This window comes from Radiomyces spectabilis (assembly GCF_025331425.1).
Source record: "Radiomyces spectabilis strain NRRL 2753 chromosome Unknown BYT42scaffold_1, whole genome shotgun sequence".
Taxonomy (NCBI): Eukaryota; Fungi; Mucoromycota; class Mucoromycetes; order Mucorales; family Radiomycetaceae; genus Radiomyces; species Radiomyces spectabilis.
The window spans coordinates 665,502-692,619 of NW_026251926.1; the positions used below are offsets into that span (position 1 = coordinate 665,502).

The 27,118-nt window shown below is 47.6% G+C and overlaps 3 protein-coding genes across 3 annotated transcripts; 1 reads left to right on the forward strand and 2 right to left on the reverse strand.

Annotated features, from left to right (window-relative positions):
* Positions 1–903: 903 nt before the first annotated feature.
* Positions 904–21,624, forward strand: BYT42DRAFT_507095 (uncharacterized protein). The gene is made up of 16 exons (XM_051565107.1): positions 904–1,303; positions 1,468–1,827; positions 1,894–2,646; positions 2,725–2,961; positions 3,018–3,263; positions 3,359–3,856; positions 3,925–4,218; positions 4,292–6,646; positions 6,725–7,237; positions 7,320–9,815; positions 9,894–13,732; positions 13,794–13,901; positions 13,969–14,088; positions 14,155–16,357; positions 16,428–19,022; positions 19,088–21,624. The coding sequence occupies exons 1-16, from the start codon at positions 1,090–1,092 to the stop codon at positions 21,514–21,516; spliced, it is 19,260 nt and encodes a 6,419-aa protein (XP_051428040.1). The 5' UTR covers positions 904–1,089; the 3' UTR covers positions 21,517–21,624.
* On the reverse strand, positions 21,625–23,521 carry BYT42DRAFT_551293 (uncharacterized protein). Its single transcript, XM_051566234.1, has 8 exons — positions 23,451–23,521; positions 23,033–23,305; positions 22,777–22,972; positions 22,584–22,705; positions 22,346–22,513; positions 22,125–22,283; positions 21,910–22,047; positions 21,625–21,845 (listed from the first exon to the last, which is right to left on the reverse strand). The coding sequence occupies exons 2-8, from the start codon at positions 23,210–23,212 to the stop codon at positions 21,681–21,683; spliced, it is 1,128 nt and encodes a 375-aa protein (XP_051428041.1). The 5' UTR covers positions 23,213–23,305; positions 23,451–23,521; the 3' UTR covers positions 21,625–21,680.
* On the reverse strand, positions 23,354–26,999 carry BYT42DRAFT_551296 (uncharacterized protein). The gene has a single exon (XM_051566235.1). The coding sequence runs from the start codon at positions 26,984–26,986 to the stop codon at positions 23,504–23,506; it is 3,483 nt and encodes a 1,160-aa protein (XP_051428042.1). The 5' UTR covers positions 26,987–26,999; the 3' UTR covers positions 23,354–23,503.
* Between the last annotated feature and the right edge of the window lie 119 nt (positions 27,000–27,118).

Consider the following 27,118-nt stretch of genomic DNA (forward strand, 5'->3'; position numbering starts at 1 on the left):
AAATATTTGCCGTTGGATTACAGTTTGGTGGCACTTCACATGCAGGTATGGAACCAAGGCTAAACGGTTGGCGGTGATCGTGCAGGTCTGGGGACATCGTTAAGTTTACCAATCATATGCATGTACGTTGGCGAAGAATATACCTGTTTCGATAGTTCCGTCGCACGCAACTGCTTTAGATCGATGGTATCGACTGTTTTCCGAGAGGCGAGACACTTAATCCCACAAGGATGAGCTATTTCTCTCAATATGAAGCGATTGTGACACGCAACAACTGAACCCATGTAGCATTAAATTACGAAGAAGCAAAATGTGTTACGGATGACAGGTAACCTTAAAGACTGTAAAATTTTCTCTGTGAAGCATTTGTTTAATGTACACTGCGCCCTGCGTAACCGACCATCCTGATGTCCGCTTTTAGGAAACAGGCTAGGAAAGGAAAAAAGAAAGAATCCAGTAAAACTACTGGCTGCATGTCGCTCGGGATTATCGATTTATTTGGGCCGGGCAGAGCACACAAAATCTTACTGTGGAAGGAAACACAGACTGTCTTTTTGTGTAATGAGCGATATGACAAACACAAGTCGATCCGACAGTTCGTTTCGAATATTCCAGGTCTTGGAAAACCAAAGCTTGCCGTATCTCACCATGCTAAACGAAAAAGTTATTTTATAGTTTTACGTGGATGGTTGTTTCCTTTCCGTTCACTAGAGTGATAACTCATCGTTATTATGCAGAAATACAGACGAACATAAAAAATGAACTAAATACGTTTCTATGCAACGAGAGCTTTTAAGAATGTGTTTCAAGGGCACTAAGATTCTGTGCTACTCTCATGATAATGTAGCAGCTTAAAAAAATCTCAAGCAATACACAACTGCTACACAGCAAGAAATCGCCAGTCGCGTCTACTTTTTACAACACCTTTGAGCTTATTTTTATTGCTTTCTTTCTTCCTCTTCGTTTTTGCCAAACGCTCTTTTTCCCTTTATACCTCTGTTCAATTTTTCCCGTTGGGCATTTTCTTTTTGTCGTTTAGCACTTCACTAAGGATTCTAAGGACGTTCATAAGAAAATACAAGAAGATAAATGACGTCGCACGGCAAATTTCCTGAAGGATGGTTTTTCATCAAAAACCTCAGCAACGGCTGCGTGTTGATGGCCGACAACGCCTCGACAAAATCTGGCGAAACGATCGTGATTTCTTCACTCCGTAATAACGATCATGAAGTGCAATTATGGCGACATGGTGAAGACGGACGCTTGTACAACAAAAAGACGGGACTTGTATTGGATGTCAAAGGTATTTTTTTTTCTGAAATCCGTCTTTTTGGGATGCTCGGAAGATCATCCCGATGGTGTTCTCAAGAGAGGGCGCGGGGAATACAGCCCTGTGTTTTTCCAAACTGCACATCACTTTGTATCGGAGTTTGCAAAAATAGACAACTGATGCATTAGTTTTAACAGGTGATGCAAAAGCTGGATCCGAGATTGTGCAACAAGCTCCGGCCAATGACCACAGCCCTTGCCAAACCTTTGGCATTTCGGCTGAAGGCCACATCTATCTTACGGAGAAGCCATCCCTTGTCCTTGGTATCAAGGAATCCTTCTTCTCACGCCGCGAGGGTCTCCATGTCCACCTGCAACTCGTCGATAAGCGCACCATGGATCGAAAGGAGCAGCGATGGGACTTTGTGGTCCCTGTGATGAAGCAATCCTCTTCTTCAACTTTAGGTTTGCTTAAGCGCACCTTGAGCAGTGCATCCGGTCTGGGTGGTTCGGATAACAACAGCTCCAAACCATCTATCCATCGCCAATCTTCCAATGGTATGTACAGTTTTTTTTGTTGGGTTTTTTTGCACATACACTAACGCTACTGGAATATACACCTAGATGCGCTCTCTACTCATTCTGGTTCCACATCCTCACTTTTGGATCATGATGATTCCTACATTGTCCCTGCCGGTAGTTTCCCGGACAAGGACTTTTTCCTCAAGGCACAAAGCACCGGTTATTTCATCGGTGTAGAAGCCGGTTCTTTGAACAACCCTGGTGCCCGATTGACCATTGACGCCCTTCGCAAGACGGCTTACAACTCCCAGTTGTGGTCGTATGATGCTGCTACTCATCGCTTGGTGAACAAGCAGTCCGGGTTTGCTCTTACGGCGGAAGAGCTCAAAGAGGATGCTTACGTATGTCAATCTTCCGCCAATAGCGATCCCAGCTACAAACTTCAAGCCTGGACAATGACTGCCGATGGTCATGTCGCCTTAAAATCCGATGAATCGTTTGTCCTCGCTTTCAAGGACAGCTGGTTCGGTACCACTCGCGAAGGGGCTCACGTGCATCTTCAGCGCGCGGCTAATGATGCCCTGAAGTTTCAACAGTTCCGTGTGGTTTTCCCTCTCATTAAAGAGTCTTCCTCCACCAGCACTCGAACCATTATCGAGCGTCATGGTGTTTTCCCTGATGGCTGGTTCTTTGTAAAGAACCAACAAAACGGGCTCGTAGTGACCGCTAAAGATGACGATCACATCGTACTGGCTTCAAAGTTGGACACATCACACTATCACAGCCAGCTGTGGTCGCACAGAGACGGCTTTTTAATTAACCAGCACACAAAGACGGTCCTGGATGTCCGTGGTGGTAAGTCAACTATACAAACGGAGTGGCTGACTTTTTTCCTGGACGATAAAAATTCATAATTTCCTTTTACCCCTTTAGGCTGTATCATTGGCGGCGCTCAAGTATGCCACTATCATGAAAAGAAAAAAGATAACGAGAACCAGCAGTGGGCTTTGACGCCTGAAGGCCATATCTATGTGAAATCTCAGCCTACCCTTGTATTGGCTATCCCAGAAGATGAGAGCAACCAATCCCGCATTTACTTGGCTCACAAGAACATGGAGCATAAGCAACAGCAATGGAACTTTGTTCTGCCTGTCTTTAAGAAGAAGATCGGTAAGTAGCCATAATAGACCATCATCCTATGCCCATGACCTAACTTTTTGTTTCAGTCAATGTCGCTAAACCGGTCGTCACCAAGACAATCACGTACCGTTATGCTCGCTACCCTACAGGCTGGTTCATGGTGCGATCCTTTATCAATGGATCCACGGCCGAAAAGCCTTTGGTTCTGACGGCGGTCGAATCGCGTGTGCGACTGATGTCTGTGAACTTTGAGCAATGGCAATCTCAGCTGTGGACTTATCGAAATGGTGCCTTGATCAATTTCCAAACCCAATTGGCCGTTTCCGTAAGCAGTAAGTTGATTGATTCGTGTTCGAATTCTCATGCGAAAAAATGTGATCCGGTTCCATGTCAGGGCTCACCAACTTTTTTTCTTAACCTCGTGTAGCAATTGCCGCACAAGCTGGCTTAATTCAAGCACCGTATCAAGACAAAGCTGAAACTCAACAGTGGCATCTCACTATTGATGGTTATCTCATCCATGCTGTTGATTCTTCACTGGCTGTATGCAGCAAGAACGATGAACTGGTTCTGACCGAACATGCTTCCGCCGAAGAGGAGCATCGCTGGGGATTGCTCATGCCCGAAATCACCTTCAATGGTCACATTCAAATCCTGTCTCGCTGGACCGTCATTTTGCTGGAAGAATGGCGCCGTGTACGTGAACAAACGGTTCAAAAGGTGATCCATCGTGTTGCCGAATGGCCTCAGACAACGTTTTTCATTGCTGCCCATGATTCCATGATGCTGGTTCCCGATCGATCGGAAGCCTTCTCTTATTTGATGCTCCGCAAACTTGATTACAAGCGCTATGAAGATTATCTGTGGCAATTCAAGAATGGGTTCCTGGTTCACTATGCTACCGGTCTCGTTTTGCATGCTGCAGGTACACCTGAACTTTCAATCATGGTCTGTCCTAGTGCCGATGTACTTACTCCTTGCTTTTGTTCCTAGACAATTTGGTCAATGGTAGCCATTTACAAATCCGCGGAGAATTGATCAACGAGAATCAACACGCCGATGAGCGTCAGATGTGGACAATCAAAACCGATGGTTCTATTGCCTCTGCCTCTATGAGTTCGCTTGGATTCGGCGTAATCCAGCATGGTAATCGTTATGCTGTTGAATTGTGTGATACTAACAATGCTAGTGAACATTACTCGTGGAGCTTGCTCTATGGAAAATACGAAAACAAGGAGCTCATTGGAACCGAAACTATCATCCTGTCTGCTGCATCATTGCAAAGAGGTAAAATTATTAGCCTTTCCATGCCACGATGTGTGAAAATACATGAGACTGACGCTCATTTCGGCCGGTATAGAATCAAGCAGCCGCAAGCTTGTCACCATCAGCTATGGTTTATTCCCTGAAAACTGGTTCTACATCCGCAGCAAGGCTGACAAGTCTTTGGTGTTGACCACTGCCACTTCCAAGAAGGGTGCCAAATTGATTCTGTCCAAACTGGATTTCAAGGTCTTCCGTCGCCAATTGTGGCATTACCGTGACGATGGTTGCCTCGCTAATCTGGAATCCGATTATGTCATTGATGTCGCTGGTGGCGCTCTGCAACATGGAAGCGATATTATTCAGTGGAACGAAAAGATGCTCAAACGAAGCCGCAAGAACCAATTGTGGAGCTTATCCGTCCATGGTCACATCCATCCTCGTTCACGTCCTGGTCTGGCACTGGTGCCCCTCGAGGTCAAGGAAGCGGCCGAAGTCAAATTGTTAGCTCGCGGTGCCTTGTCGCTTGAACACCAGCAATGGACCTTTGCCTCGCCTGTGTTTGGTAAACGTCAATACTCTGGCGTCATTACTGCATCTCAGATCATGGATGACGGTATTTTCGTCAACAGCGTGGGTGATGCTGCCCTTGAAGTTTCCAGCCGCGAATCGTATGAGCGCTTGACCAAGCGTACCATTATTCGACGCTGGGGTATTTTCCCTGACCAGGCTTTCTTTATTCGTTGCGCTTACGGCAAGGAAAATCTCGCTTTGACTGTGGAGCAGAAACCTTTGTCGGTGAATGGCGCCACTGAATATGAAGTGGTTCTGCGTGCTCTCAATTTCAAGGAGTACAAGTGGCAGTTCTGGACATTCCAAGAAGGACACCTCATTAACGTGCAAACCGGTTTGGCGCTCGATGGCCAGATTGTCAAGGGCCAACTCATTGAAGACGGTCTCCGTTGCCAGCTGTACGTGAGAGAAAAATCAGCCGCGGAAAGCCAGTATTGGGCGTTGACCGCTGAAGGCGAAATCCATTTGACTTCCGAACAACATCTCGTTATTGGCGTGGCGAATGCCGAACGTGCCTGTGTTGAAGGCGCTCAAGTGGGCTTGAAAGCCTTGAAGGCTCGCAAGGTAGATTCCAATGGCAAACAAACCTGGTTGCTGCGATCCGAAGAATGGCTTCGCTGGCGATTCTCCAAGCCAGTTTACGGTACCAAGAAGGTGACTACGGTTGTGAGCGGCGCCGCCGCCGCCGTGGCTGGAGCCGCTATTGCCGGTGAGATTGCTGAAGTTATCGAAGGTCTCCAGGATGAAAAGGTGGTTGTCAAGGAAAACGAAGATTCTGACCATGAAGAATCCGATGAAGACTCCGACGATTCTGATAACGAACAAGACGATGTGCCTCAAACTGTGCGTGCCGACGAGGAGAAGAAGACCATGGCTGTTGTCACTGACAACAAGGTGACTCATGAAGAACAAACCCAAGTATCTCAGCCTATCACTCCTGTAACACCTACATCTCCCGTGGTTTCCAAAATCAAGCAGCAAAAGAAGCTCAAGACGTTGCAGTACCACCGACAGGCTTCGTTCCAGTTACGAGATGATTACGTTCCTACCGGATTTGAAAAGGTCGTCCGTTACAAGAACCATCAAGGCACTTTCCCCAACGGTTATTTCTTTATCAAGAGTCACCTTCACGGTTTTGTTCTCGATGTGCTCGATGACGCTGTGGAAAATGCTCAGATCGTCCTCAAACGTCTTCGTACTACTGACTTTGCTTCCCAGCTCTGGTCCTTCCGTGACGGCTATCTGACCAACCTCAAGGGTCAACGCTTGGTCTTGGATGGTGCCAAGTCTGATGTAGTCAAGGCCGGTGAGCGTGTCCATTTGGCTGTTCAGAAATCGTCCCACTGTGATGATCAGTTGTGGGAATACACCATAGCAGGTCTTATCCACCTGCGTGCCAAACGGTCCCTGGTGCTTTCCATCAAGGAACTCCGCCGTTCTGACACTTACTCCTACATTGATGTCTTTTTGCAAGAAGAACTGGTGCGTCCTGATCATACTCATGCTCGTAGTGAACAACGTTGGGAGATCCTTATTCCTGCCATGATCCCCATGAGCCAATCCGAAACCAAGGTCAAGATCATTGAAGGAGGAAGAATTAGTGCAATCAGCAGCTCCGCATCCGCCGTTCTCGCCTTCAAATGGATCAAAGAAACATTTGAACACAAGATCACCACCCAAGATCAGTGGCCAAGCAGTGACAATTGGTTCTTTATCCGATTCGGCACGGACGACGTCTTTTTGGCCGCTGGCGAGAACGATCATACCGTTGGTCTTCATCAGTTGGAAGAAGGTGCCAATTATCGTCGCTACATGTGGATGTACGCCGATGGCTTCCTCATCAATTACAAGCATATGCTGCGAATTGCCGTTGACGAAGGTAAGATATACCAAGAATGACAAAAAAAATAGAATAATGGAATGATGCTCAATCAAACCTTTTTTCTTTCTTCGCTAGCTACTCAAACATGGATATTGACGGATGCTCAAGAGTCCGCCCATCAACTTGTCAAGATTTCCGCCAAGGGTGTCATTTCTATTCACATCCATCAGACGGTTCACTATCTCCGCATTGAGCAAAAGGAGACCAAGTACCAACTGAAACTGGCCTCCGAAGAAGACAAGGGTCAAACGGTACAACTCCACGTTCCTGTTTTCTCTGATCATGAAGTTGAGAAGAGTGCCAACGTTGCTTCTACTACGGCTATTTCCTGGCTTCGTACGCAACGCAAGACTGTCACTACCATTGTCATGCGCCGCGGTGTGTTCCCTGATGCTCCTTGGTTCTTTATCAAGATTGACAAAGATCATTGTCAAGACTTGCAAGAAGAATACGTGCTTGCCATTGACGCCAACTCTTCCAGTATTGTCGTACAAAAGATGTGCTACGCTGAATTTAGACGCCAGCTTTGGACTTTCCGCGATGGCCTTTTGATCAATTATGGCAGCAAGATGGTCATTGATGTGAACGGTTCGTATCATCCACTTTTTTTGTTCATTCTAGAGCCCTTCTTTGGATTTGTTTACTAACGTGGCCAAAATTTGTTTTTTAGGTTCCATTGCTTCAAACAATCATATTGTGTGTGCCACTGAAGCGGGTGTCAGCAGCCAAAAGTGGAGCTTGACAGCCGAAGGTCATATCCAGCTTGACAGCTACGATAAGCTGGTCATTGGTTACTCCGAATCCTTGAAGGAAAATTTGGCCTTGAAGTTGGTTGCCATTGATCAAGCCGAGTTCACCGGTATGCGTTGGAGATTCGCCGTTCCTGTGTTTGGCAAAAAGACAACCACTACCGAAACCGCCGTCACATTTGACAGCATTACGGAAGCTGTCGAGCAAGGCGCCTCCATCCAGGAAGTGGAAGAAATCCGCTACACTGTGCAAGATGTTTTCCAGAAGCCTTCTGTTGCTGAGGAATCAAACCACCGTATCCATGATGTCTTGAAGACAGTCGGTATTGCTGCCGGTGCTACCGCTGCTGCTGTGGTAGCTGTCGGTGCTGCTTCCAAGGCGGCCGATGCCTACCACCATACCGATGCCCACAAGATCCATCAAGATGAATCTGTTCATACCGGTGCTGAAGCGACTACGACTACTGATGATGTCCGTAAAGAAACCTTGACACTGACTCATGCTTCGAAAGCGTCCGTTTCAGTCATTAAGGAGTCCCAAGTCCTGGTGCGCGCCTGGCGTATTGTTTTCATGCAGCGTATCCGAAAGTGCAAGACTCAAGAAGAATTCGCCATTGCAATTGAACAGGGTCAGCAAGAACTTTATCAGCGACTTGATGAGCACGTCCGCTTGCACGCGTCTGTCCATCATCTTGTGTCTGGAGCGACTCCTGAATGGCAGGTCTCCATTGAGCAAGTCAAAGAACTTTTCCGTGCCCGTTTGTTTGACAAGCTTAGCAACAAGGTGAAAAGCTCAACGACGAGCCACATTACTTTCGAAGAATTGCAAATCGAGGAAAGTCTGTCGACAACCTTTACCGAGATCAATCAACATTATGAGCAAGTGTTGACGCAAGAAACCCAGACCGTTGCTACTGAGAACGAGACCGAAACCACGACGGAAGACCATGAATTGGTGCTTGCTTCTGCATCCAGCATCCTCGTGACGGTGGATAGCCTCAAGGTGACCGTCCGTTACTGGCTCGCTGACTTGTACAAGCGACTTTCCTCCAAGAAGAACGTTTCTGATGAGGAACTCAAGCAAACCATCGAGGAAGCTCGTCAAGAACTCACAGAGAAGTTGAATCGTTACCAGGTTTCAGTGTGTGAACATGCTGAGAAGACCAAGGTGAATACGGTCACCGTGAAGCAATCCGTGGAGGTCGCCATTGCTCGCACCCAGGCCATCGTCAATGAGCAGTTGAAGATTGTCGAAACTGAGAAGCATCCCACGGAGGAGCAATGGACCAAGGTCACTGAAGTCGTTGGTGTCCGTTTGTCTGAGCAGTTGAAGACTTGCCAGACTGCTATTTCTCAGGAATTGGCAACTACTGGTACCGTTCAAGAATCCAAGGTGACCGTTGTGATCGACCAAAAGAACACGGAAGCTGCCAAGGAAACTGTTTCCAGCAAGATTGTGGAAAGCAAGACTCGCGTGACGGCGTGGTTCAGCCAGTTGGTGTCAAACATTCACGAGTGTGTTCAGGTCTCCGGAGACAACTATGCTCAAGATATTGTGACGCTTGTGGAAGGTGCCCAAGTCGAGATTGTAGCCTTGATTGACGAAGTCAAGTTCGTTTTACGAGCCTACCATGGACATCTGTCGCATCTCACCTCGGCTGAACGTAACCGTCTCGAATATGAACTGGAAAACGTCAAGGCTTCGTTGATTGCTACCATCATCCAATACAAGACCTGCGCTCAGCAATCGAATGTTTCCAAGGAAGATATTCTGCGCTACACCCAGATCTCGTTTGGTAGCGAAAATGAGAAGTTGGTCTTGAGCGAATTGGAAGAAATGAAGATCAAGATTGTCGGTGTCACCGTTACTGAGAGCAAGAAGGTCGAAGCTGTGATTGAAAACGAGTCCTCTACCATTACCTCCAGCACTCAAGAATCCGTGGTCCAAGCCAAGAAGGAAGAGGTCGTGGTTGAAACCGAAAAACCCAAGGTGGCCATTGAAACCAAGGTCCAACAAGTCGTTGATCAAGGCCAAAAGGGTGGACAGGTGGTTTCTGAAATCAAGCATGAAGCGGTTGTTGAGAAAGACCAAGTTCAGCAAGTCGTTTCTGAAACCAAGACATCGCAAGTCATTGCCCATAATCAAAAGGAAGCCAAGGAGACCGAGGTGGTAACTGAAGTTGTTACTGGTGCAGTCGATGTTGTATGTGAAGCTGGTCAAACGGTATCTGTCGAAAAGAAACAAGAAGATGTTGTTGACACAAAGAAGCAACAAGTCATCGTTGAAGAAAAGAAGCACCAAATCGTTGTTGGCGATCAGAAAGATCACGTTGTCACTGGTGGTGGAGCGATCCAGGTTGTTACTGGTGACAAGTCTCAGCAAGTCATCATCGAAGATAAGCAGCACAAAGTGACGGGTAAGTTACAAGGATTTTTTTTGAAACAGGTTGAGAAGGAAGAGAGAAATTGTACTCACACATTCCAAAAAATGTTAGACAACGTGGTCAAGAAACCAACTCAAGTTGTATCGGAGCAAAAGTCGGAAGGCAAAAAGATTGCCGTGGCCGCCGGTGCGTCTGTTGCCCTTGGCGCTGCCGCTGCCGCTGTTGCGTCCGCTGCTATTCGTCATCACCATCAAGAAAAGGACACTCAAGGATTAACCGAAGTCTCTACCGGAACGTCCGCTGTGATTGGTACTCAACCCTCGACAGCCATCCATGCTCACGATCATGAAGAAAAGTTGGTCGTCATCCTTGAAGAAACCAAGGTCACTGTTCAACAGTGGTTCAGCCGCCTGACAGAAAAGATTGTTGCCCGTACCAATCAAGGCGGAGAGAACGTATCTCAGGACATTGATCTTATCGTTGTCGAAGCTTTGGAAGAATTCTCTGTGACCATTGAGAAAGCCAAGCAATCGGCCAAGGTGTCCGCTGGTACTTCGCAAACCACCGTGCATGAAAGCTTGACGTCCATTCGAACCACCGTGTGGCAACAAGTGACCGAGTTCAAACAGACCGTTCCATCATCCTCGCAAGAAGCTGAACAAAAATTGGCCAGCATCAAACAGTCCTTGTTGACTCACTTTGAAACCGCCGTTGAAGAGTGCAAGGATGTGATTCCGGTGATTCCACGCAGAAAGTCATCCTTGACCATTGGCAAGACCATGTCTGAAAAGACGCACAAGGTTCAATCCCAGATCGCAGTTGTGGTTGAAGAGACCAAGGTGTATGTTCAAGAATGGTTCCGTCGTTTAACCGACCGTGTTTCTCAACGCGTCCAGCAAGGAGGTGACAATGTCTCGGCTGACGTGGCCCTGATTATTTCCGAAGCCCGTCAGGAAATCACGGTGATTACCGAAAATTCCAAGTCCAAGCTTCAGTCCAAGGTCGATGTCACATCCACCACCAATGCTTCTGAGCTTTTGATCATCCAAGAGGCACAAAAGAAGATGGATGTGACCATTACCCAGGTTCAAGAAAGTGTTCTTGTCAAGGTGACCGAGGTGGAACAAATCGCATTGGAGTCCGATTCGGCTACGGTTTCCGAGAAACTGTCCGTCGTCTGTCAAGAAACGACCGAGAAGATTCACACCTCATTGACCATGTCTGAAAAGCTCATTGAACACCATCTCGATGTCGTCGCCGAGTCCTCTGTTACTGAGGAGGTGGAGCATCAACAGGAATCCGAATCTGGTGCCGTGGTGGTTGTGCCTGCCAAGCAGCAGCAAGTCGAGAACGTCACCCAAGAGACAATTGTGCAAGCCACGACTTCGGAGACTGCATTGAATGTTGTGGTGACCACTTCGCATCGTGTCTCGAGCTCCGTTTCTGCGTTGATCGAACAGATCCATGTTCGCATGTCCCATGGTACCGCCAACCTTGAGGAAGATATTGCCAAGTATATTGCTGCTACTGAGCATGAACTGCAGGTCATCTGTGAGGGTGCAGAACACAGCTTGGGCGACTTTTCCGAGAAGCAGCAGTTTATCGCGGTGATCCAATCCATCAAAGCTTCCACCATTTCGCGTGTGTCCCAGGTCAAGCATGTCGTTGTTGTCAACGTGGATCACAAGCTTGTGAATGAAAAGTTGTTGAAGATCTCTGAAGAAGCATCCCACGAAATCTTTGCCCATGTTGAATCGATCAAGCAAACCGTTCACGTCCAGAAGCACGGTACCACGATCAAGATCATTCCCACTCAGCCGCAGGAGGTCGCTAAGGTTGAGAAGCCTCAAGAGATCCACAAAGACGACCATGAGTCCCATTTGGCCAAGAAGGTGCTTATTGGATCCGCCGCCGTGGCTGCCGGTACTGCCATAGCTGTGGAAGTGGCCAAGAAGTTGAAGCAACACAAGGAACAGGAGGAAAAGAAGCACTCTGTTATTGTGGTGGGTCAACAAGGTACAACCGAGTCGTCCGCAACCAACGTCATCGTGGTCACCGAAGTCGACAAGGTCAAGGTCCAGTTTACCGAATGGTTCAGGCGGTTCACGTCTGCCGTTACTTCACAGGAATCCATCACAGATGAGAAGCAATTGACCATTGTTATTCAGCAATACCGTGAAGAATTCTTGAAGATTACGCAAGCCTCGAAAGCCAACGTCCAGTTGAAGGAACAGCACAAGACTTTGGTTTGGGTTGAGGAAACAGTCCTTGCTCAGATCACCCGTATCCAAGAAATGACGTTGCAGGCCAAGACTCAGGGTGTCATTGATGTTCACTCTCGCTTGGAAGTTTTGAAGATTGTTACCGAACAAGAAGTCGGTGCCGCTCTGGATCAATGCAAGTCTGCCAGCCACAGTTGGGTTGCCGTCACCGTGGAGCAATTGAAGCTCAAGGAGAATGCTTTGCTCGACATCAAATCGGAGATGGCGCTCGTTACCCAGGATGCCAAAGCTACTTTGACCACTTGCATTCAAGACCTTGTGGCTCGTGTTACGCTTCGTATTCAGCAAGGTGGTTCCAACGTTTACGAAGATGTCAAGGTGATTATCGAGCAAGGCCGTCAGCAACTGGTGACTCGCGCAGAGCAGGTTCAAGTGACTGCTTCGAAGCGTCTTTCGGCTTTCCAAACCAAGACCACCGTCGTCGTGGGTACTGCTGCTTTGGCTGGCATTGCTACCGCTGAATTGAGCCATGTTCTCAAGGAAACCGAAACCACGCTCAAGTACAAGATGGAACATATCGACGCTTGCGTGAAGCACGACCAGAGTTCCACTGTCTTGGAAAAGATTTCCGCTATTCAGCATGAAACGACCGTTCACATCCACGACAGTATCGACAAATGCAAGCACAACTTTGTTTCTTCCGTTTCCAAGCACCATGAAGAAGGCCACGTTGTCACTGGTCACCAGCAAGTGCAGGTGATTGAACAGCAGCCCGTTGCCCAGGTTTCCGTTACGGTTCACGAGGTCAAGGTGACCATCCGAGAATGGCTCCACTCTTTGGCTGAGAAGGTCTCGGTTATCGTCAAGCAAGACAAACCAAACACCCAACAGGAAATTGATCTCTTGATTACCAAGGAAACCGAACTCATGACACAGCATTTGGAATTGTCCAATACCAAGATCACCGAATCGCTCAAGTCCCAAACTGAAATTGAAGCTTGGCACGCCACGTTCGAATCGGTGAAGACGACGATTGTTCAGAGTGCTACCGAAATTAAGACGGTGAGTGCCCACGTCTGTGACAAGTCTCGCACGGATACTGGCTTGGAACAAATTACCTCGGTTATTGCTGTGAACGAGCAACGCATCAGCGAAGTGCTTGTCCATTACGAACAGAGCGTTACTGTTGTTGAAACTGTTGAGTCTCACAAGGAAACGGAGCAGAAGCACGGATCCCAGACCATCGTTGCCGGAAAGACCGACACCAAGACCGAAACCAAGACTGACTCCAAGGTCGACGATTCATCGAAGAAGACAGAAGGAGCCGTCGTTGTTACTGTTGTGTTTGTAGAGCACGTCAAGTCAACCATCCATTCCTGGCTCTACAAGTTAATGGAAGCTGTCTCTACTTGCAGCAAGAAGGGTGGATCTACCGAAGACATCAACGCTATTGTTGTGCGTGCCAAAAAGACCCTCACTGTTGAATTTGATTGCGTGACCAAGTGTGTTAGCCAACAAGAACGCAACTCTCTTGAATGGATCCGTGGTGTCGCTCTTCAAGGTGCCCTTCAAATTCAGCAAATCGGTGTCCAGTCCGTTGCCGCCAAGAGCAAAACCGGTGGCTTTGAAGCCATGAAGCCACTTGTGGATAGCATCCTTACCCAAATCGACGTGGTCATCCATCAATGTGATTCCAAGTTGAAGATTACATTACAAAAGATTGGTTCAGTAAGTATAAAACTTGTATTTCATTGTTGGAAGAAGTTCTCATCGTTTTTTTTTTTTGTAGCATGATGTCAAGCAATCCAAGGACGAGAAGAAAACCACCGTCAAGGGTGACAAGAAGCACGATGGACGTGACGAAAAGAAATCCAAATGTGATAAATCCAATAAAAAGGTGAGCGAATACCTATTCGTAATTTGTCTTGATCAGCCCACTCACTCAAAAATTTTATTAACACAAGGATGATGACTCGGATTCTTCCGATGATGAGAAGAAACATGACAAGAAGAAGCATGACATGAAGAAGCATGACGAAAAGAAACATGATGAGAAAAAGTCCAAGAAGGAGCATGAAAAGAATGTAAGTACGCGATACTCTTCATATTTTTGGGGTATACTAAGAGAGGCGGTTGCTTTATCTTTCCAGGAAAAGAAGGAGTCTCATCATGCATCCGGTGAAGCTGCTATTGCCATCATTCACCATGATGAACAGAAGCAAGCTGGCAAGATTACAACCGTTACCAGTGACTCCATTGCTTCGCTTCACGTGGTGATTCAACAGTGGTTCGAAGCCCTGATGTCCAATGTCTCTTCTATTGTTCAGGCTGGTGGTAGTAAAGCCAACGAGGAAATCCAAGTCACCGTTGAAGAAGCTACCGTGAAGATCACCGAAATTCTCAAAGTGGCCGATGTCAAGGCAGAAGGTTGTTTCACCAACAAGTCCTCGCTTCAGCAATACCGTGCTTCCTTGCAATGGGCTCGCAACTTGGTTATCCAAGGATCACTTCAGGTCAAGGCGATTGCTTTGAATGCCACGGCCTCTTCATCGCGTGTCAACATCATGCCTCAGTTGCGTCCTTTGGTTGGCTCTATTCAGGTCCAGATCGACACCGAACTTTCCAAGTACAAGCTGGATCTGATCCATGTGGATGAATCGCATGCCGTCCAACAAAAGAAGGCCGAAGAAAAGATTGACGATTGCCGTAAATCGGCTGAAAAGAAGAAACATCAATGCACTGATATCAAAGCGCGTGTACCCGACTTGTTGGAAGAAGCTACCGTAGTAATCATTGGCTCGCTTACCGCTTTGGTTGATAAAATCTCTGTGCGTTGCAAGCAGAACGAAGACCACTTAGAACAAGACGTCAATGTCATTATCGTTCAAGGTCGTCAAGAATTGAACCAGGCCATTCAAAAAGCGCAGGAATCCGTGTTTGCCAAGCTCCAAACCGAGGAGCATGATGAAACCGTGTCTGTTATTCGTACCCGAATTGAGGAAAGCTTCAAAACCATCCAAGTTTCGGTGAATCAGCAAGTGGTGGAAATTCAGAACACTGCATGCACTCACAAGACTAACAGCGTTGTCGTTGAGAAGTTGACCGGTATTCTGGAAAAGAGCAAGACTGAAATTCATCATGCGGTGACCACCGTTCACAAGGAATCCACCGAGATTTTGGAAACTGCCCATTCCCACGCCGAGGCAACGGTGACCATTGTAGACACCGTGGACATTGTCAAGCAAAAGATCATCTCTTGGTATGCTCGCCTTGAACATGAAATAACGGTGATCCTTGGCAGTGATGAGAAGGATAAGGAATCCAAGGTGAAACTGTTGATCAACGAAGCCCAGGTTGACATTGGCCGTCTTATTCACGAGTCGAAGCAAAGCGTCCACTCTGGTTCCGCCGTCATTCGCAAGACTTCAGGCCATGTATCTCAAGAAGACTTGATTGCTACTCTCGATTGGCTCCATACTCAGGTCAATGCCGAGGTTGAAGAAATCCGCGTGATCGGTATCCAGGCCACCAAGGATCACAGTGTTGATGTCAAGACTGCCATTACCAGCATCACTCACAAGTCGCAAAAGAAGATCGAGACGGCTCTCAATCATTCCACTGCCTTGGTCGTCGGTATGGCCGCGGCTGCTGCTATCACATTGCACCATGACGAAAAATCCAACAACTGGACGGTCGATGTCAAGGAGAACGTAACCGTGATTTCCGATTGGTTCAAGATCGTGACACAAAAGATTTCCGGCTGTGTGAAGCAAGGCGGCAACGTGGCTCACAACGTAGACTTGACGGCGCATCAAGCTGAAGAAGAAATTGCCGAAATTATCAGCCAAGCTCGCATTGACTTCCGCAAACGCTTATCCGACCAGAAGCAACTCGACCAAGCCGCGCTCAAGTATGCTTGTGAGCATTATGAGCACAGCCTTGAAGCCGTACGTGTGGCCATCACGGCGGAAATCGCCGAAGTCAAGAAGACCGCTCTCGAAGTGCATGCTTCCGGTGAAATTGTGGAGCTCGACGAGAAATTGACCAAGATTACCCAAGAATCTACGGAACGCATCAAGATCGAGATGGGATCTACCGTCACCATCAGTGAGAAGAAGACCGCCCACGGTGCGCCGCAAAAGGGATCCCTGGTGGAAATCGCTATCGACGAGAAAGAAGATGCCATCGTGGTAGGATCCGAAGATATTGCTGCAGGTCACGAAGAAACCACGGTTGAGATTACTCACGGCAAGGATGAAAAGAAGGCTCAAACCATCGTCGTCGGTTCGGGTGCCAACACGGGTGCTACTCACACGATTGTTGTCAAGAACCAACCGCACACCATTTCGCAAGGTAAGAGGGGAAAAGGGAATGCCATGGCGGTTTATAAAACAAAGACGCTCATTTACGTTTCTTGTTGTAGTTGATATTACCGAAACCGTGACCGAGGTCAAGACGCAAGTCACTCAGTGCTCTACCACTCTTATTGAGAAGCTGTCTCAACAAATCAAGCAGACGGATGTCTCATCGGTCAAGAACGTCAAAGTGGTAGTTCAGGAGACTCGCGTGGAGATTGAAAAACTCATCGCTGCACACAAGTCCAAATTGGAAACCTGGGTCACCTATGGTGTTGTCTCGGCAACCGCTGTATCTACCTTCAAGGCTACCCTGGAGTGGATTGCGTCGTTGATGTTGGAAGAAACCAACAAGATCGAAGCCATGGCTATCCAGTCGGTGGAAGGAAAGACGGATCTCGTTCAACAGATGCAAGAGGTTGTGGTATCAACCGAACAGCAGGTTCACACTGAGCTTGATCGTATCCATGTCACCGTCAAGGAGCAATACCACAAGGATACCACCGTCATGCATGAGAAGTTGGAAACTATTCTCAAGAGCACGCAAGACACCAAAACTTATATTGTTCGCTGGGTTGCAAGCTTGAATGAAAAGGTCAAGGCTCGAATTGAACAAGGCGGTCCTTCCGTTCATGAAGATACTCTGGCGATTATCAAGGAGGAAGAATCCAAGGTTATGTCCGTGATTGACAAGACCAAGACCCAAGTGTCGTCGTCGATTTCCACTGTGCAATACCAGGAAATTTCCGCATCCCTTGAACAGGTGCAAACGGTTGTTATCTCTCATGTTCATTCCTTGGAGTCAACTTTATCTCAAGGATCTGTCACCGAGAAGATTACCGCCATTGACAAGTTGAATGAATCCACATGCCATACAGTGACCGAGAAACTGACGATTGTCGAAGAAACCGTCTGCAAGCACAAGCACGAAACCTATACCGTGATTGCTGGTCAGCAATCCACCACGGACAAGGTGTCGCAAGTTGTTGTTGTCGGCCAGAAACCCACCACGGACAAGGTATCGCAAGTCATCGTCGTCGGCCAGCAACCTACCACTGACAAGGTGTCCCAAACCGTCGTTGTCGGTCATCAAGAGACAAAGACCGAGGCCCATGAAAGTGACAAGCATCAAGCAACCACCATTGTGGTCGGTCAAAAGCCGGCTGCAAAGACCGATGTTGTGGTTGGCCACGAAGCTGAACATATCAAGGTAGAAGGTTCCCACAAGCAACAAGAGTCTCACAAGCAAGAAGAAGAAAAGTCCCATCACGGTGTTTCTATGGGTGCTATTGTTGCCGGTTCACTCGCTATTGGTGGTGCCACTGCGGTTGCTGCTGGTGTCATTGCTCATCACAAGCATCAGAAGCAAGAAGAACACAAGGAGCAAGCTCATCAACAACAGCAAAGCACGAGCCAGCAAACGGGATCCATGTCTGCTATCCATGTGGTTGCTGGTGAACAAGCACACGACCAAACCAAGGTAACCACCGAAGGTGAAAAGCATACCGTGGTAATTCACGCTGGCGAGTCCGAACAAAAAATGTGCAAGCCATCGGAACAATCTCACGATGAGGTCAAGAAACAAGGCGAGCTTCATACCGTGGTTATCAAGACCGGTTCCCCTACCACGGTCACTCAACCTGTCAATGTGCAAGTTGGAAGCGACAAGACTTCAGAACAGGTTGCAATTCACCTTGAACATCAAGACCAGCAATCCAGCGAGAAGCAGGGTGAGAAACACACCATCATCATCAAGCCGGGCTCATCGGGTGCCATCGTTCAAGAAGCCGAAACGAAGACGCAAATTGTCTTGACCTACAACAGCGCCTCCGAGACTATTGAAAGTACCAAGATCGCCGTGACTCAGTGGTTCCACGAATTGACGATCAAGGTCTCCGCCTGTGCCAAAGCAGGAAACAAGGAAGAGGTCAAGGTGGTGACCGAAGAAGCTCGAAAGCAACTGGTGAACATCATTGTTCGCGCCAAATCTTCCGGTGCCAAGCATAGTGCTTCTTTCAACGATTACGCTCATTACATTGGCAAGATTGAATGGATCTATTCCGTTGCATCTACTCAGGTAACCGAAATTGAAGAAGCCGGTGTCCTCGCTGCTACAAAGAAGGTCGATATCACGGAGCAAATTCAAACGGTGGCCATCGCTACTTGTCATCAGATCGAAGTCACCCTAGAGCAACTCAAGTCCACATTGCGCGCTACGGTGACCGCCACCAAACAACAAGTGACGGAACTCGACTCTCATAAGCAAGCCTCTGCGGTGGTGATCATTGAAGAAACCCGTGCATCTGCCATGACCTGGTTTGCCGAACTTTCCTCCCGATTGTCCGAACGAATCAAGCAAGGTGGTGCGAATGTCCAGCAAGATGTCGTCCAAATCATTGAATCGGCCGAACAGCAGATCGAAGGTATCCTCAGTGCAAGCAAGGTGAACGACGAAGTGATCCGACATCAGGTGTCTGGTGCTCTCAGCATCGTTCGCGATACGTTGAGAGCTCAGATTATTACCGTGAAACGATTGGTGACTCATGCTAAGCATTCCATTGTGGAGAACGACGAACGCGACAAGATCCTCTCGGCCTGCGAAGTTTCCAAGCATAGCATTCAAACCGCTTTTGCTTCAGCAGTCAGTGTGATCAATCACAAGAGTAAGTCAATAACGATAGGTCATAAAAAACATTCAAACATACTAATATTGATTTTTTTTGTTTAGCAACTGATGTGCAACAAGGCCAAACCCATACGGTTATCATCCATGTGGATCAAGATAAGCATCAAGCTTCCCAGGCCGTCATTGCTGCTCAACTGGTCAATCAAGAATCCGTGACCATTGTTACTTCTGCTAGCCAAAATGTCCAAACTTGGTATATTCATCTCAAGGACAAGTTGCTGCAACTCTCGGAACGCAACGAATGGAATGAAGAGCGCACCAGCGCTGTGATCAGTCAATCGGAGCTGGAACTTAAAACCATGTTGAATGAATACGAGAACAAGTGCCGTTCCGATACCCATTTGAAGATCTTTTACGAACATTTGCGCACTACGGTCGAAAACCAGTTGCAGACGGTCAAGTATGAAGTGTCCCATAACAAGACCATCATCAAGACTTCTTTAGACACTATTGAAACGAAATTGATTCAAGAGGTGACTACTCATGTCGATGCCATCAAGCACATTACTGTCTCCGCCGACAAGAAGAAGGATGATGAACATCGCCAAGACAAGATTTCCACCGTTGAAAAAGTCGCTATTGGTTCTGCAGCTATCGCCTCGGCCGCTGCTGTGGCTGTTGGTATCCATCACAGCCACGACAAGGAAAAACATGAAGCCAAGTCCCAAAAGGTGCAGCTCGTTGCGAAGAATCAGGTTCACACTGTCAAAGTCAAGATTGACGAATGGTATACCCGACTCATCGAGAAAGTCACGGTTCGCACTCAGCAAGGTGGCGATAACACGGCTCACGATATCACGGTGATTACTCAAGAAGCTCAAGTCGAGTTGGACTCCATTATCTCGGAATGCAAGTCAAACATCACTACTGTCTCTTCGCAGCAGCAAGTTACCGAAGAACGTACCTTTACTACAACGCTCGAATGGATCCGTACCACCGCTACCACTCAGGTGACGGAAATTCAAACCATCGTCAAGCATAGCGACAGTGCTATTGATGTGAAGCAGCAAATTGAAAACTTGACTTTGGCATCCAAGAAGCAAGTGGACAATGCCCTCGAACTTCATATTGATGAAACCGTTGTCCAGGTGGTGGAAGATTTGGAAGTCGTCGGTTCCATTGACGTTGAAAAGCAGACAAAGGTACAGAAGACCAAGGTGACGATCGTTGAAGAAACCAAGGAGGAAGCCAGGGAACGTGTACGCAAGGACCTGCAAGTCGTGACGGTGGAAATTAAGAACCGTTTGGCTCTCCGTCTCGATGTACTGGTCAAGGACATTCGTGTGGTTATCCAGCAAGGCGGTAACGATGTTCAAGAAGAAGTGACGAAACTAGTGGCTGCCGCCGAGAGCGAAATCGATATCTTGATCAAGGAATTCAAGGCTCAATTTATCAGTTCCGGCAAGACTTCGGAGACGACTCACACTAGGACCGAAATTGCTTGTCTCGTCACCAAGGCCCACAAGCAGTCGTTGGATTGTCTCGACAGTCTCAAGGCCACCGTGATGATGAAGCTTTCCCTTATCCGCAAATTGGTCCTCCGCATCCGCGTCGAAGAACTCATCACCATTGACGAGCAGATCTCTGCCATTGTGGTGCGCACCAAGAAGCATATCTATCACGTCCTTGAACACTCCACCGAAACGGCTATTACAACTGCTTTTGATAGTAACGTTGTCACCTGGGTTGAAACCACGGAACTCCCTGTCGCTTTCAGCAAGGCCCGTGTGTTTGCTTTTGACTTGCCTGGTACCATTGTCGATTATCAGCTCTCCATTTCCAAGGCCCTTCGTGATCGCGAACTGTTCCAAGGCGTGGATACCGATGCATTTGTTGCTCAATGGTACGCTGGTTATTTGAAGCAGAAGGAGACATCCCTTGAAGCCTTTGACGATGAAATCCTCCAAAGTGTCCTTGTTCAACTCTTGCAATCTCATTCGAAACAGTATTGTGACGCTGATCTCCAAGTCCTTTGCGGTCTTTGGCACGAACTCAATGCCTTTGACGATGCTATGGTGGGTGTTCGCCGGTTGAAACAGCACAACATGAAGACGGTCGCTTTCTCGCATGTCCTTTCCACAAGCACGATGGTCGACCTTGCGCAGCACGCCTGCCTTTGCTGGCACGCTCAGTTCAGCTCCGAAATGTTCCATGATCACAAGGTTGACTCGATGATTGCTGGAACAGCCAAACTTCTTCGTGTCAAGTCGGACGAATTGGTGATTGTCTCTGCCAACCCTACTGTGCTTAACGCGGCCAAGAACCAAGGTGCTCAAACCGTCCTCATCACCCGTAACGAAGAAACGACACACCATGAATATGGTATCGTTCTCGATGGCATCGATATGTTGGCCGAAAGCTTCGAAGCACTCTTGGAACATCAAACTGTTCATCAAACCGAAAGTCAAACCAACCAACATCGCTCGCTATTCCAAAGAATCAAATCCACCGCTGCTGAGGAACGTATATAGTTTTTTAAAAGAGTTTGGACAATACATCAGTAAATAGTTTAGCTATTGAATTTGTGATGTGGAATTTTTACAAGTGAATAAAAAATGCGATGAATGTATTATTATAAATGCTTCTTTTTTTTCATGATGGTATCTCTGATAAAGTTTTCGAAACTATGCCGCACTTAGGATGGTCCCTCATCCATTGCCAAAGATCTCACTGCGTTCCATTGATATACTTCGATTGTTTGATTCAGTAGACCGAGAATGAGTTCGTCTTGACCATCTGCATTGACATCTCCAAATGTAACGACATGCGGCCAATCTGAGGTTTCTATTGTCGCTACTGGCTGTAACATTAATTTGTACTGGTTAGTATCGCGACAGGCGAACGATGACCATCATACAACTTACTTGGCCGTCTTTGTATACGTGAACGGTATTAGAATGGCCGACGCAGACAACGAGATCGGTATCATGATCACCAAGACAACGAGGTCGAAAACCGACAACTTTGTTCAGACAGAAACCAACCTTGAACCACCGATAGATCTGTGAATCAATTCCAAAAAGAAAAGAAAACATAAAAGTTGGAAAAATGGTCATTGACAGTGATGTATCGATCATACCTCATAGTTCACCATGATATAGACATAACCATCTTGACCAGCCAGCAGCACTTGGCAACTATCTAATTTTGTTGCCCCGTTTCCTGTTTTTTGCGTTTTTGTAGGAGTGGTTACGAAATTTTTCATTGTTTCAGTATTAAGGAAATGGCCTGCACATATCTATAGCGATGCAAATGAGTATCTTTATTGGTGGATTTCAAAGTAGCTCAAGCAACACTTACTGAACGGACAACAGTGGGTACTCGTAGACTTTGAATTCGCTCTCCATCCTGAATAAAGTGTATAAACGGATAACCATCGCATACCAACAAGCAAGACATTTCCATGCCGAAACAGTCTGTCAAAGTGGCAGATAGGATGCATCGAATAAAAGGTGAACGTCGTCCTTTCTATCATTATTATATGCGGTGAGTTTTGTCTGTGTGTCACGTCATGAGTATTGCTTGTTCCTGCAGGTACCATTCCTAGAGTGGCCAGCTTGGCGGATTCCTCTGCCACATTCAACTTCCACAGAGCATCGTATTGTTGAAAACTGGTGACTGTACCGCTGTTGTCCCCGGCAACAATCTCATAGCCGCTCACTATAGTGATAAAAAGGAGCTCCGTTAGTATGCGTTGTCTCAACAATGCCTACTCTCAGGTGGGAACTTGCCAAGATCTTTATGAATTTGAATCTGGGTCACTGATGCACCGAGATCGCGTTTACTGAGAATTTGCTGTCGGGAGAAAAGCGTAATCACACCCCCCGAATCGCCCACCACCAGATCGGTCGCACCATATCCTGTAAGATCATAGAGCTGCAATGCTTGTATGGAAGCACCTTTTGTCTCTAGTAAGCATTCCACTGGCTATCACAAGGACATATGAATTTTTGGATAGCTCATGTATCGTTTATGTGGATACTATACCTTTGTTTGATTAAGAATGAGGACACGTCCAGCAGTTGTACCAATAAGCAGGTCATTTTCTTCGCTCAAATCATCCAGAAATGGTTTACCAACTACCACACAATTGATGGAGTCTTCAAGTTTACTGGACCATAATTTGTTGAACTGAAAGTGCCATGCTTTCTCATTAGCACACGACATGGCCGCTCAAAGAAGACAAGCTACAATAGGAAATGGCGGGAGTGGAAATTTCACCTTTTTTCTTTTCACTGCGAGCGGTTCAATGCAGACCCGCTGTCTTATTCATCGTTCCGTTCGTAATATTGATATACGAGAAACAGCCCAAAACGTACAAAAATGAACATTCAAAAGTTCACAAAAATGGTGTATTTTCGTCAATCATAATCGATTTCAGAACAGGATTTCTATTTACACATACCACGACGTTTTCTGTCTTTTTTTTTCTTTTCTTTTTGAACTATAGGTATTAAACTAATTGTAGTATGGAGATGCTGGATAATAGAAATATTGACCATCATAACTTACACCTGCCGGTGGATGTTGTTGCGTTGAGGGGACGGTCTGATGGTCTGCTGCTGAGTCTCTAGAATCGTTGGGTCCTGCAGATTGCCCGCTGCCGGTATCGTGTGCCGTATGATCGGGAGCGATACCCCAACCTTCATCTGCTTCTTCGTATTCTACAGGTTGACTGGCAGGATCCAAACCGAGCGTATGTGGTGACGGGCTTCCGGTAGCTGTATGCATGGGAACCGGTGCAGGATAGTAGTAGTAAGGGTACATCGTTGACGCATCCATGCCATAATAGACCATGCCGTTGGCTTCAAAACCGCCAGGAGGTGCCCCCGCGCTCGAGACCATGGGTGCTGAAGAAGCCGCCTGATAGGGACTATTATCGCCAGTCGTTGGCACGGTCATCGGTTGGAAAGGCATAGCATACATCGGCATTGGCATTGGTCCGCCTCCAGGGGCCATACCTGGCATTAACGGTACATACGCAATGGCAGAACCGTTGCCAGCCATCATCGGAGCCTGTTGGTAGAAAAATGGCGGCTGTCCCATGGGCTGCATCTGAGAATGCGAAGGCGTACTCGATCTTACGCTACCCGCAGGACTGCCATCGGTATCCGTGTCCCGCCGGCGCCAATCATCATCATAACCGGGTCTTCGCTGACTGCGCGGACTGGATTTCGGTTGATCCCAAGTAGCCACCGGTCGATTGCTGGGTGAACGTTGCATCGGTTTACCACGACGGGGTTGATTCGACCCCCTGGATGGACGGCTTTTTCGATCGTTTTCTTGAATTTCAACACCAGGTGGTGGAGTGGGAATACCAAGAATCTGTGCGGCCTTGCCCCATCCAGCATCGCTTTCCGCTTCCAGGATAATTTCTACATCAGAGTCTTCTTCGCCCTCATTTTGGTCTTGCAATGGCTGCTCGGGGGCGGCGTCAGTTTCCGGAACCATCCACGTTGCCTCCACAGATGATGCGGGCGCAGGGATCGTTCCCCATGACGAAGTATCAGCTTGGGTCACCGGTACAACCGGTTCTGAAACAGGCTTCTTCTGTGAAAGATACCCACGACCTTTTCGTTGTTGTTGCTGGCGCGACTGCTTCGAAGATTTATTCCATTGGCTCCATTCATTCGATGCTTTATCGTCTTTTCGGTCACGCCAGTTACTCTTTTGGGTCGTTTGGTTGCTTCTTCCAGCATCAAAGGATTCCGTACCGACTTGGCCCCAAGAGGAACCGTTCTCTGCAGAAGTGCCCCAGCCATCAGTGTTGTTCCATCCAGCAGCTTCACCTTGCAAAGTTCCTAGGTCGCCCCAACCATTGGTAGCCGGCGCATCGTTGATTGGCTTCTTCTCTTCTGCTGTAGCCATTGCTGCTGCTGCACCGTCAGCCACAGGCCATCCGTTCTCCTTTGCGGCTTCAGTGTCTACCACTGGCCAGCCATTCTCAGCAGCTGCTTTGGCCTCGTCAACCACTGCCCATCCATTCTCAAGAGCTGGCTTGGAAACCTGAGGAACTGCCTGTTTGGTCTCTTTCGGTAACGATGCGGTTTCTGTCGATCCCCATCCAGATTTCTCGACATTTTTGGTTGTATCAGCCGACGGTGGCCATGCTTCCGCGCTTGCCTTGGATTCTTTGGGAGTCGACCAACCGTTTTCCTTCACAGAATCACCCTCCGCGAGCATCGACCATCCATTCTCAGTAGTCACCGGTTTCGTGTCTTCTGTGGGCCAACCATTATCGTTCAGGGCTGCCGTCGGTCCCCAGCCCGCATTTTCAACAGGAACTTGAATCTCACCCCATCCCGCAGAATCAGTCTTGACATCGCCTGAATTATCAGTTTGGACATTTTGCTCATCAAGTGCCTTTGCTTTGTTGACCGCTGGTTTGGCATGCGACATCTTATTTCCGTGAGATGACGGAGACTGCTTGTTGAAGCTGGAAGCACCGCGTGGTTTCTCTCCTCTAGAAGCTCTGCTTCTTCCAGTGGCCGCCGGCTTTTTGGCGCTCCCAAATTGATCTTTCGCCGCGGTACTGGTATTGGTGACTCCGAATTGGTCGTCATTCCAGCTGTCATATTGTGCTTGTACAGCCGGTGCACCCCAACCGTCTTCAGCCGGTGGTGCTGCTGATGCAGGTAAGCTCCCCCATGATGAATCCTCTGCAACAACAGGGTCCACTGTTCCGGAGGTCACGGGCTTGCTCTCCTTTTCAACGTCACCCCATCCATCCGGCGTTGCCTCTTGTACTGTGTTGGGATTGTCTGAAGATTTGACTTCAGTAAGGGTATTCGCCGATGTCATTGCAGAAACTAACTCAGGCCACTCTTCAACAATAGGCGCGGATTTGGTGCTGATATTTTGCCACTGTTGATTGGCAGTTTCTCCATCCACTTTGCGACGTGTATCCCGGCTGCGATAGCGATGTGTCCCTGGGGAGTGCTGTGACCTCATTTCCCTTCGTTCTGCGCCATTTCGTCGGTTACGTTCCTCTTGTTCTTCTAAGCGCATCAATTCTTCAAACCCGTCGTGGGTCCACCGTTGGCTAAGCAATGTCTCGATTTCTTCTGGTGTACGCCCGTTCCTCAGCATGGTTCTTCGACCATGGCGTAAGCGAGAATCTTGTGCTTGCGGTGACAGCATCGCTTTTTCAAAGGCATGTTCTGAGCTTGTTCTTAATGTATCTTCTCTGTAACGATCATCGTGACCCCAAAATTGCCCTACATATGGAACAAAACTGGGATCCTGTGCGAGCTTCTTTCTGTATTCACGGTGTTCTTCGATGCGCTTTTCACGTTCTGACACGGGTTGCGCGCTTTCGGTAGGTTGACTTGTTCCATCGGATGGAGTGTAGTCTTCCATGGAACGTTGCTTTGTCATATAGTCAATTACTTCTACCGTTTCGGATTCGGACTTTCGAGGTTCGCTTGGCTGTCGTTCTGGGGATGGGGTTTGTAACGGGGCCTCTTGTTCCTCTTTCTTGCTAACCAAGTCATTATCGTCTAATCCGTCCTCATCTTTCTCTGAATTCCCCTCTTCTTCTACTTGATGCTCGTGTTCGACTTCGTCATCTTCTTCATCGTCGTCTTCGTCTTCAGTGGAACTGAAATAATCATCGTCCGCAGAATCGTCTGACGAACCGCTATGGTCGTTGTCATCATCGTCGGAGATAGCATCCGATCCAGAGTGATCATTGTCTTCATCTTCACTATACACGTTGTCTATAGTATCTTGACCTCTTCTACGTGATTTGAGAAGTTTTGACATGGTGGATAACTGCAGAAATAAAGTAGGTCCAAAACGGTTGCCTTCTCTTGCAGAAGCTGGATTGCAGGGACAACAGAGGCGTGACTGCCTCGGCTGTCGAGCTCCACCAGTAAGGGATTTCACAGGCACAGTCCAAGTTTCATGTTGCAACTGTGGTTTTTTGTGCGTCCCTATCATTGGCGTCGCTTTGTCCCATTTGCATATAATATGTTCCTATTTAAAAACTTTTTATTTGGATGCAACTTTATAGTTGTGAGTTGATATAAATTTCCATTTCCGTGTGTTAGGCTGCTCATCATTTTTGAAACT

Bases quoted from the DNA above. Each gene is read 5' to 3' on its own strand.
- BYT42DRAFT_551293 (XM_051566234.1), bottom strand. From the start codon at position 23,212: ATGTCGTGTGCTAATGAGAAAGCATGGCACTTTCAGTTCAACAAATTA. The intron at 22,514-22,583 runs GTACCTGCAGGA...TAATAATGATAG, and splicing joins AGCTGGCCACTCTAGGAATG to AAAGGACGACGTTCACCTTT. The intron at 21,846-21,909 runs GTAAGTTGTATG...TTAATGTTACAG, and splicing joins ACGTATACAAAGACGGCCAA to CCAGTAGCGACAATAGAAAC.
- BYT42DRAFT_507095 (XM_051565107.1), top strand. From the start codon at position 1,090: ATGACGTCGCACGGCAAATTTCCTGAAGGATGGTTTTTCATCAAAAAC. The intron at 2,647-2,724 runs GTAAGTCAACTA...TTACCCCTTTAG, and splicing joins GGTCCTGGATGTCCGTGGTG to GCTGTATCATTGGCGGCGCT. The intron at 19,023-19,087 runs GTAAGTCAATAA...TTTTTTGTTTAG, and splicing joins CAGTGTGATCAATCACAAGA to CAACTGATGTGCAACAAGGC.
- BYT42DRAFT_551296 (XM_051566235.1), bottom strand. From the start codon at position 26,986: ATGATAGGGACGCACAAAAAACCACAGTTGCAACATGAAACTTGGACT.